General features: G+C 41.5%; 1 protein-coding gene across 1 annotated transcript; it reads right to left on the minus strand.

Moving 5' to 3' along the window:
• Positions 1–1,750: 1,750 nt before the first annotated feature.
• On the minus strand, positions 1,751–7,848 carry etnppl (ethanolamine-phosphate phospho-lyase). The gene is made up of 13 exons (XM_030087859.1): positions 7,736–7,848; positions 7,305–7,423; positions 6,917–7,076; positions 5,721–5,795; positions 5,526–5,619; positions 4,528–4,644; positions 3,979–4,061; positions 3,641–3,866; positions 3,048–3,202; positions 2,730–2,819; positions 2,429–2,559; positions 2,246–2,316; positions 1,751–2,130 (listed from the first exon to the last, which is right to left on the minus strand). The coding sequence occupies exons 1-13, from the start codon at positions 7,792–7,794 to the stop codon at positions 2,029–2,031; spliced, it is 1,482 nt and encodes a 493-aa protein (XP_029943719.1). The 5' UTR covers positions 7,795–7,848; the 3' UTR covers positions 1,751–2,028.
• Between the last annotated feature and the right edge of the window lie 2,976 nt (positions 7,849–10,824).

Here is a 10,824-nt window from a genome sequence, read left to right on the forward strand (position 1 = left end):
TCCACACAGTTAATAGTGAGTTCTTGTTAAGGCAGACCCATCTTCCTACAGATCATAAAACCTGTCAATCATAATTTTGACATATTTGAACATGCAAAAGCAAATAACTTTCCAATAATGGAATAAAATACTAATAAAAAAACCATAAATTAGGTATTGCTGCACAGTCGCATGTATCTGGTGACATTACAATTTTCTATATTTGATGAGCAAACAGAAAAACTGTACAAATATATTTTATTTCCAGGAAATGCAGTCCTATTTTTTTCATTATTAATTACTGTCGGTCAAGTGTCATTACAATGTTGATTCATTATCAGATCTCACACTGTGAGGATTTCATTGATTGGCACACCTTCACAGATGATTCGGTTTATTATGTTTCAGCAGACCTCTGTCGCTGACCCCATTTGGCACAGAGGCTTTTGTTCTTGTTTTCTGATGGTTTATTCACCTTTTTGATAGCAAAACTTTGACTTGTGTTTTATTCATGTTCCTATGTTTCAACAATGCCTTGCTTTACGCCTTACGATAATAATTTAAATACTGTAGTGAAAACAAACATCAAATCTTCAGATTCCTGCACTAAACTTCCCAAACAATAAGACTTAAACAAAAGAGAGAAGGCGAGATTGGCCTTCTCACATGTAGGTCGGGAGATTAATTGTGACAATAAAGATATGAAGAGAGAATAAACCTGAGTGGGAGGATCAAAGTATGGCTCCTCAGTCACGGCAGATTCATTAATGACCGTATCGACATTACATAATTTGCAGCCTGAAGCTTTCAGGTCAACATAGTTACTTTCAGTTTAGCAAACATCGTTTTATTGATACTTTGAAGATAAGTTATGGAGTCGGAAACAGAGGATAGTTTGTAGGAAAACATCAGGATCGGAGTACTGAGAATAGTGGAATGTCTCAATTTGTACACAAATAGGAAATACTGTTGCAGAAAATACTCGAGAAATGTAAATGTAAAAAGTAATGGCAAAAAAAACAACTTATGTTTGTGATTAGAGTGCAGAAATAACAGGTCATCGATTTACTCGAGTAAAGTGTGTGTGTGTGTGTGTGTGTGTGTGTGTGTCCTGTCTAGATGTATACAAACTCCACCCAGCAATCCTGGATGGATTTGTATAAACCGGAGTAAAACAAAGCTGGATGGATCAAAGTATACATGATTGAATTTACACACATTTTCAAAAGTCAAGCTGCCCTGAAATAGAACCTAATCCCACTCATGTGAATATTTTTAATTCGTTACTTCCATTTCTGGCTTGAAGTTCCAAAACTTTGGTTTGGATCTGTTCATTTATAAAGCTGCGGCGACTGCGGAGGCATCACTTTCTGATTCCTCCCATTCATCAAAAAGTCATAAAGAGAAAGGAGATGCTTCATAGAAGATTATAAGAGACATGAGGCGGTAACTCTGACCCTTAAAACATATTCCGTCAAGCTGTGCCAAAGCGTTACTGCTCTGCTCTTCATTTGTCTTCCTCTGACGGCGAGCAGCTCCGAGCTGCCTGCTCGGTCTGTGATGAGTGAGTCCCTCGCCTCTCATCATTTCCTCTCCCAGAGAAACTCCCGGCACCCGTGCCAAGTGTGTCTTACTGCAGCTCAGAGAATACCGTGCAACGTTCGCAAACATCCATACATCAACTTTATTTTTCTCTGCACAGTTTTAAGAATGGACGTCCTCGGGCTGGGTGGACGCTCCGAACACACAACGCAACACGCGCAGGTAAATTATGGCAGTATTGTGGTTTTATTAAAATGTATTTCTATTAAAAATAACAATCACACGAGTGTCGGTTAATTTAAAAATAACACGGTAAGAGGTAACGCGCACAGCAGCAAATATAACACAAGTTATGGTGCTAAAAAAGCTCCTTGATACCTGAGAGTGATTCAAAATAAGACCGAAAAGCCACTGCTATCTCCTCGATTTAAGAATCATGATTAAACGGAGTATCCATGACGTCTTTTATCAGTCCTTTATATTAAATGTGCTTTCTGACAGGCGGCTTCATGTCTTGACGCGTTTGCCTTGTTTGGTGTGTTGAGGACCGTGTGCTCTGCTCTGGACGAAGCCGGCGTCCCTCTGGTGTCCGTTCTCCTCAGTCAGCAGCTTCACATCAGGAGAAGGAGTTGAAGATTATGTTCAATGCAGAGGAAAACGTAGGAAAACATTTGCATTTCTTTTCATCTGATTGCATGAGACAGCTCGCCGTCGTCACACCTACCTTTCTTTTCCCTCCTTCATTCTCTTTATCCGACACGCTGTGCAGCTTCAGGCCCAGAGCATCCTCCAGTTCTGCAAACACATAAAATAACTCAGAAAACTCCAACTTTATATACCTTAAACATTTCACATATCAAAAAGTGGTGTCTCCGATGGCTGTACAGACTCAAAGTAATCTGAGTACCTGTCAGAATATGGTCGATTTTCTGCACGACCTCGTCCACGTCCTCCGCACTGAAGCACATCGGGGGCTTGAACTTGAGCACGTTGCGATGAGGCCCGTCGGCACTGAGGAGGATGTGTTGTTCCTTCAGCCTGAGAAAAAACATTTCAGTCATTTTACGCTCTCTGAGCTGTTTCAACGGCTCAGAAAGGGACAACGTTTTCCTAATCAAATCTCCAATTCCACATCCGATTGGATGCAGAATCATTGACACGTTGATATAATCATTGACATATTGTGTAGGTGTTCCTCTTGATCTTACTTATATATGACTTCTTGGGCCTCTGCTGCTGCAGGCGTGAGCTTCACCCTGTCCCTCACCAGCTCCACCCCGACAAAGAGACCACAGCCGCTGGAGCAGAGAGCAGGATTTGGTTTAATCGGCAGTGACATTCAATTCCAAGCGCAATATTTTCAGTGCTCGGTTGGAGTTGCAGAGGGAAACGCTTCACTCTAAATGTTTCACTGTCAAGTCACTGAATCACATGTTGGTTTTAGATTTACAAGAACATCACTTGTGATATATTAAAAGCTGCGGCTGCACACAAAGCAGATGTATTCGGCACAGGCCCATCCTCACCGTATGTCTCCGATCAGCGAGTGCTTCTCCTTCTGCTTTTCCAGCTGGCTGACCAGGTAGCGGCCGACACGTACGGCGTTACCCTGCAGGTCGTCTTTCACAATCACGTCCAGGACGGCGAGGCCGATGGCGCACGACACCGGGTTTCCGCCGAACTGAACCGCGCATGAGGGAAACACCAAGATCAGGTCACATGCAGACGACTGGCCCGATGGCAGACTACAAGAATGTGAGACGCTTTAAAACACTACAAGAATGTTTTCATGATATAACAGCAGGACACCCACTCAGAATACAAGCAACATGACATGAGACGTGTCTTTTTCATCAGTTTTTTTTTTTTTTTTTTTCCTCCTGCAGTAGGAAGTGGCAGAAATCTGAGACAGTCGATGCAGAAAGAAGGGAATGCAGTTTTCACATGATGTGGAAAACAGATGTGTTGATGTGCTTGGGAAGCACGGACAAGAACATCATGTGAAGCAGGTCGGGTCGGGGATGTATCGCCGCTGTTTTTGTAATCTGTCTTCTTGTCGCTCTCCTGATTCAATAATTATTTCAGAAAAAACTTTTTTTTTTTTTCTAAATTTCCTTACTGTGTTGAAATATTCCATTCCCGTTGACATGAAGGCCTCGGCCACCTCTGTGGTTGTGACCACACACGACATGGGGTGGCCGTTGCCGATGGGCTTCCCCATGGTGACGATGTCGGGGACGAAGTCGTCTCCTTGGAGCTGGAAGGCCCAGAAGTGGGAGCCGACCCGACCGAAGCCCACCTGGACTTCGTCGGCGATGAAAACGCCCCCGGCCTCACGGACGTGTCTGCAGAAGAGCAAAATATTAGTGTTTTATCACAGTAACTTAGCTCCTGTGCAGCACGTGCTTCTTCTAATTGCAGCTGTGAATTGAATTACTGAATTTCTTGGGTGCGTACTTTGCCACTTGCTGGAAGTAGCCCACAGGAGGAATGACCTGCCCGCCACAACTCTGTAGAGATTCAGCAATGAAAGCAGCAATCTGCAGGAGAGACAAACATATCAGGTCTATTAATGAAAAGCCAGACTGATATGGACAAAAAAAAAAAGAAAAAAGAGTCCAAGTCTGGGCATCCACGACCTCTGGATCTTGTTTTGTGGTATCACTGCTCAGTGTTGCAGTTGTGTAATGCTTGGCGAGACGGATGAGTGTTACTGTCGGTCACGACGGAAGAACTTTTATCATCAAATCATAAATTCAACAATTCAGACTTTATTTTCCTGTAACACATTACTTAAAAACACTAAGACCAGACTAGATAAGACTGCCCTAAAGAAAACCTCTAAATAACATGATTATTTTGTCATGAAAGAAATAAGTGTACACTTAAAATCAGCTGACACATTTTAATAATACAAATACGCTGAACAGAATCTTGAGGTAAATCTCACATCATTATATATATTTAATTGACATTTTATAACAGATATGAGGGGAAAAAATGTACCTTGCCTCCTTTTTTGTCGACTTTTTCTATGATATTCTTGACTTCATCTGCGTATGCCGTGGCCGGGTCGGGGTGGTCCGCTCTGTATTTACCTCTGTACACATCTGGGCTGGGAGCCTGCGGAGCGGGAGGCAAGAAATTGTATAAGGAATCCTGATTAATTCAGTATTTTAAGGGTGAAAAACACTGTTAAATCAGCAATGCAAACAAAATCTGTTCCCTCATTGTGGATTGGCTATGTTCAGGCCTGAATACTGCAGTGTGAACAGTTTTCAGCCCACATGCACAGGAGAAAACGTGATATCAGGCGCTATATGTCCCTGCGGCCCGCCTCCTTCAGCACACACAACTGTGACGCCTGTCCCACTCCAACGCCACGGAAGACACTCCAGACTGAGGAAAACATCCAGTACGTATCTGATCTTGGTCCATGTTTGAAAGTGGCTTGGATCTCCCTTGAAAAAACCGGATTGAGCCTGTTCAGACTGACAGGATTGACATGTGAGCAGGAAACTCTGATTTCAGCCACTTTTGCCTGCAGTCTGAACGTCACCTTCCTTCACTGACAGTTGTCAAATGTATATTGGTTCCGTGAGCTGTGGCAGAATGGTGAACTACATTTACATTATTTGGTAAAAAAAATATGCATAAAAACACAGCTTTACCATTTGAATGCTTAATTTTCCCTAAACTGCACCACTATAAACAACTGACACTATGTCGCCGCATGCTTTCTCAGCTGTCGTGCTACTTTTTGTGTTTTCAGTTAAAAGTGAAACTTCTACCCACAATTCACTTTTGCTCCAGTTTTGCCTCGTTAAATTTTGTGGTGAAGCAGAGCTGTATTCCACTTGTGTTTCTCTTTTGTCCCCACACGTGTGTTTGTGTGGTGTGTGCTGAGCACTCATTGGCCTGCCAAAAGGCAGCTCAGCAGGTTGAGTCATGGCGTTTTAACAGTGTCGAGACACACAAGGCGGTTAGTGGGAAAACACTCTCACCACATGGACAGATGGATTGTGCTCGGCGTCTGACAGCTGGTGGAACTTATATGGACTGATGTCAATTAGCGAGGAGACGTGGCCGTGATACGCACTGCAAGCAAACAACACACACAAACGTTATCATTAAACAAAGCTTTAATGTGGGAGAGAGAGAGAGACAGGTGCTTTACTGCAGCGAGTATCCGTACTCACTTCTCCAGTGTGATGATATCTTTGTGGCCTGTGTATTGCCATGCGAGTCGGAGAGCCAGGTCGTTGGCTTCGGAGCTGAAGTTCAAAGGTGCAAGGGTTACTCCGAGTTACTGAGTCACCACAAAACACACAGCCGGAGACACCGATATCGCGCCAGCGGATCTGACGCCCCTTGATTCTTTAATGAGGTTGAATGAGAATCTAAGGTTTTTGCCTTGTTAAAATCTTCAAAGCAAACATATAATGTATATGTATACATATGGATTTCAAAATTCAGCTGCATTTTCAGACACTTCCGCAGTCTTTGCTCAGCTCTCTTTAGTCTCTTCAGGAAGAGAAAATAACTGAAGTTCTACCAGTACTCACTTGACTGAACCTGCCTCTGCCTTATTATATATCACACCTAGTTATTTACAAAGAAAATAATTAAAAAATCTGCCTGTGGCCTTTGTGAGAAGCTGTTTGCATGAAGTGGTTGGAGTTTCCACGTTAAAACCATCATAACAGCCTCAAATTCACACCTAAAAGTGTTTGGATGGTTGAACTCAGACGCTTTTATCGTCCCGCATTATCTCCGCTGTACATGTGCGCTGCATGATACCTGCTTTGTCAGGCTTATAATATCTCTCAAAGCATTTTTTTTTTTCCACGACAACCGATAAAACTTGTCCGTGAGCGAGCGCATATGGACCATTATCAACTAGATTATCACCCTCGACAAGAGGGGTGTAAATACGTAACTGGTGCAGTTTGATCAGTGGGGTCTGAAGGGGCAAAACGAACGATGTGTGTAATACTTTGTATTCTGTCTCAGCCTGGATCTCCTTTGTTGACGTTCAGTAAGCAAAATACAAAGTAACAGAAGTCTGCTCCAAAAGAAACTCGGCTTTGAAACCGAGCTTTCTTCTTCTCGAGCGGATATTGTTTTCAGCCTCGGTACAGCCGCCAGTCATGCATGTGCGTCATGTTCTCCAGGTGTGATTTACAGTGCCGAGTGTTTGGCTGCGGCAAAGCGTTAAATAATCTTTTGTGGGGAACATACCTCGGGCTGCACTTTGAGTAATCACAACAACGCATAAGTAAAACAATCTGACTTCTAACACCTCTCTCATTATCCACACCCTGTAAAAACAGGTCAGGACGACTGCTGTGTGTGTCGTTCTTCTGGTTCCAGGAGAGTTACAGGAGTGACATACCCAGAATTGACGAAGTAGCAGACTGAGAGCTTGCTGGGCAGCGTCGCCTGCAGCTTCTGGGCGTACAGCACAAGGTTGTCATGCAGGAAACGCGAGTTGGTGTTCAGCTGTTCCATCTGCTGAGCTCCTGCCTTCACCACATCTGGATGGCAGTGACCCACTGAGCAATAAAAACACTGCGTGAGAATTCCTCACATACTGGGTTATCAAATGATATGTAGCTTATATGAACATATATAACAGAATGAAAGCTAACTGATGAATGTAGAGTAAGTGGTGCAGATGAAAGCCACAGCGGAGGAACCATCTCTGCTGTTTTGGAGGGAATAGTGTCAGTAAAGTTGGGTGAATGCAGTCTGTCCAGACTGGCTGGCTGTGTGCTTCTTACCGTGAGCAACGTTGTTGATGCAGTCCAGGTAGCGCTGACCCTTCTCATCATACATGTACTGGCCTTTGGCTCTCACAATCTTGATGGGGTCATGGCTGAAGAAAATCTTACAAGAAGGCCTGCAAAAGCACAAAGAAAAAAAAAAAAAAAGAGATAAATGCACTTATGCAAGCTGAAAAAAAACAAACTTTAGTTTTGGTTGTATGAAAAACAGCAGTGTAATATACAGTAACAAACTGACATGTAAGATATTGTGTTTTTATTCTACTAAATTAATTTAAACTCTGAGATAATAAAAGTGCAAATTCAAAATTAAAGTTTAATTCTGAAATGAAGAGTTAAACAAACTTTTTCTGTCAATATATGAACAATAACAAGTTAAAGTAAACTTCACAGCGTCATGAAAGAGAAGAGAGTTCATTAATTCTCACCCAACGTGCTTCTTCCTCAAGTCTATCGTGGTGTTTTTGTCCAGCGTTCCAGCGGACATCCTGATGGTTCCTGATGTTCCTTCTCACAGAGGAGACGCTCCACGCGCATCTGCTCGAGGCAGAGTGACTGGGCCGTGCACGTGCGCGCGCGCAGACCACAGAGGCGCACAGCAGCGGCAGAGCCGGTCTTTCCCTGTACGGGAAGCCGAACGGGACAAACATGTGGCAAACGCTTTTCACAAATTCTAACTGTGGAGCGCTCATGTCAGACGGTACTGTAATGAAGGAAAAGGAAATTATCTATGTGTACAGTTCGTAGGCGGGAAATGCAGCTTTAATGTCAGTTTTTTGATTAATTTGTATAATTCTAATAATATGACATTGTCCTAATACTAAGTAATTTAACTATTGTCAGGGGCAGGGCGTGGGTCTCAGTACAGAGGGGGTGGAGCATTCTCTACGGGCCCTTATGATAGTAATTTTACCATTCAAACAATCCCTCATGCTACCATCAAACAACACACTAATGCTCACTTTTATTGAGCCAAGCAAACCTATATGCCTCAGAAAGCAGAATAAAGTCACAAACCAGTTCACAAACTTGTTCTGAAGAACAAATACACACACACACACACACACACACACACACACACACACACACACACACACACACACACACACACACAACTGCAGCCTGACAGCTGTCAATCTCAGAGCGTCCGCTGTCCATGGTGCTGAAAGCTCAAATAAAAAGTCACGCGCTAAATCTGTACCATCTTTGATACAGCTTAAATATAAAATGAACGCAGCTGGTCTAAAATTACACAATCTATTCAGATAGATATAGACACAGCTATCTATATCTTTTGGAATTCACTTATATTTGCAAAAAAATAGACTCGGTGGTCTCTTGTACACAAGGCACACTCAAATAGGCAGGTGTTTAAGACAACAGCATTCTGATAAAGATAATATTTTTGGAGGTTTCACTGACTCACCAGTGGCTCCGATGTTAGGTTTTGGGTAGTACCACTAGCGGCTAGCATAGTGTTTAGCATACTGTTCAACTTCCCTCCAAAGAGTTCAGATCAAGTGCAAAAGAAAGAACTCCTTCATGCCGCACAGCCAATCAGCGCTGGCTTACAGCTCTGATGCATTCATGGACAGTCGTAATGTAAGAATTGGCAAATCGGAGCCCACAATCATATGCGTATATCTTCTGGCACACACTGCACATTTTATTATAATAATTTATTTCCGATTAAATGTGAATACATCACATGAAACGGGGCTCTATGACCTTGTGGGCCCTGGGGCGACCGCCCCCTTGCCCCCACTCTGGCTCCGCTACGGACTATTGTTATTATATATTCATTGACAAAAAAGTTAATTCTTTAACAATATTTTTTTTAGATTATTTGATATTGATATATTATTGATATTTGACATTTTTATCATTACTATACTGCAGTAATTTTTTTTTAACAAAGAATTATCAACTAAATGTAACCTACAAATTCCCTTGAAGAATAAACAAAACAAACATCTCTCCAGGGATAGAGTGGAAATGGAAGGAAAATATTTATCAGTAAAACGTACATTGACACTTCACTTTTTATTGTCTTGTACGTTGTATATTTTTGGTAACTACAGGTTGTGTTTTATGGTAGAAAGTTTCTGTGTCAAACAGAAGAGAGAGGATGAAAGGACAACTGTGGCCTTGAAAGATAAATAAGTTTCTGGATCCCAATACGGAAATACCTCTCAATCATATAGAAATTCATTACCTTAAAAATTAGACTCATAGACTCCACAAATGTTTGATGCTTCGCAGCTATAAAAAGAAGTCATCCTGATGTGCTGAGATGTAGTTTATCATACTGCGGCCTCTTAGTTCACATCATTTCATATTCTGGCAATGAACTTGACTTCACCTTCATATTTCACACAGCATAACACACTGAAGATCTCAAAGTGAGTCAAAAATGGAGAAACATCTTCAGAAAATGGTAAAATTGCTCGCTCACCACCTCAGCTATGTTGTAGGCAGAATGTCGTTTTATGAAAACTGAAAAAGGGACACAGAAAACCACAGAAAAACTCAGTTGTTTGGTGTATTTGAAAGACTGTTTATTTGGCTCCAACAGTACAGTCATATGAAATGACAACTCGAAATATAGTGTGTGTGAACATAAGGGTTTCTCAAGAAATGTCAATCAAGTTGGAAACACAACGCAGAATAGAAACTGAACATATATCAAAACAAAGAAAATAAAGAAAAATGCATTCGTAACTCCAATAGTGGATTTTTGTTTTACATTTCTGCTACAGTCTGCAATTCGTTTTTAGGTTTTAAAAGTATGTAGTAGTGTAATCAATTGAGTAAGGCTGCAGTGCATTGGACGAGAATCGAGATTTTCCAACATCTGATACAAAACGTATCATAAAAAACGTTATTATTCTGAGAAGTTTTGCCGTTTGGTTCCTTTAGCGCAAAACTCGGACTGCGACGATGAGAAATAAAGAGATGGAAACAGATCTGCGAGCCAATAACTCACCAGATCTGTTCATACTGAAACACAAAGATTTGAAATATTTTGGCACTTCTGCCAACAGCAGAGAAAAAAAACAACAACACCTTTTTAAAGAAACACAACAATCAAACAAATGATAAATCAAATTTTAAAAAAAATAAAAATAATTAGCTGCACATGCTAATGATACAGCACCTGATGAGAACAAATACTGTAACAAAGGCTGGATGTCAAAACTACTGTTTTAAAAAAAACCAACACATTTCAAAAACTTAGTAAATATTAAGTAATGGGAATAACACTTCAAAATATAAGTGAAGGGACCGATTGTAGCGAAAATCATGCCAATTGAAATTCAATCATAAACTCCACGTTTCCATATGTTTGTTTTTCCTAAATAAAGATTTTCGCTTCAGGTAGTGGTATGCGGGGTAGCACAACTAAACAAACGGAGCTCCGTAAAACCGCCGCCACGTGAGATTTCAGCCGCATTTGTTGCTACACACATGAACCAAGGTATAAATTGCACTTTATGTCAAAATGAGCACACATTTC

The sequence above is a fragment of the Salarias fasciatus genome, chromosome 3 (genome assembly GCF_902148845.1).
Source record: "Salarias fasciatus chromosome 3, fSalaFa1.1, whole genome shotgun sequence".
In the NCBI taxonomy this organism is placed as follows: Eukaryota; Metazoa; Chordata; class Actinopteri; order Blenniiformes; family Blenniidae; genus Salarias; species Salarias fasciatus.

Bases quoted from the DNA above. Each gene is read 5' to 3' on its own strand.
- etnppl (XM_030087859.1), bottom strand. From the start codon at position 7,794: ATGTCCGCTGGAACGCTGGACAAAAACACCACGATAGACTTGAGGAAG. The intron at 5,620-5,720 runs GTGAGTACGGAT...GTTTGCTTGCAG, and splicing joins GATATCATCACACTGGAGAA to TGCGTATCACGGCCACGTCT. The intron at 3,203-3,640 runs GTAAGGAAATTT...TGCGCGGTTCAG, and splicing joins GAATGGAATATTTCAACACA to TTCGGCGGAAACCCGGTGTC.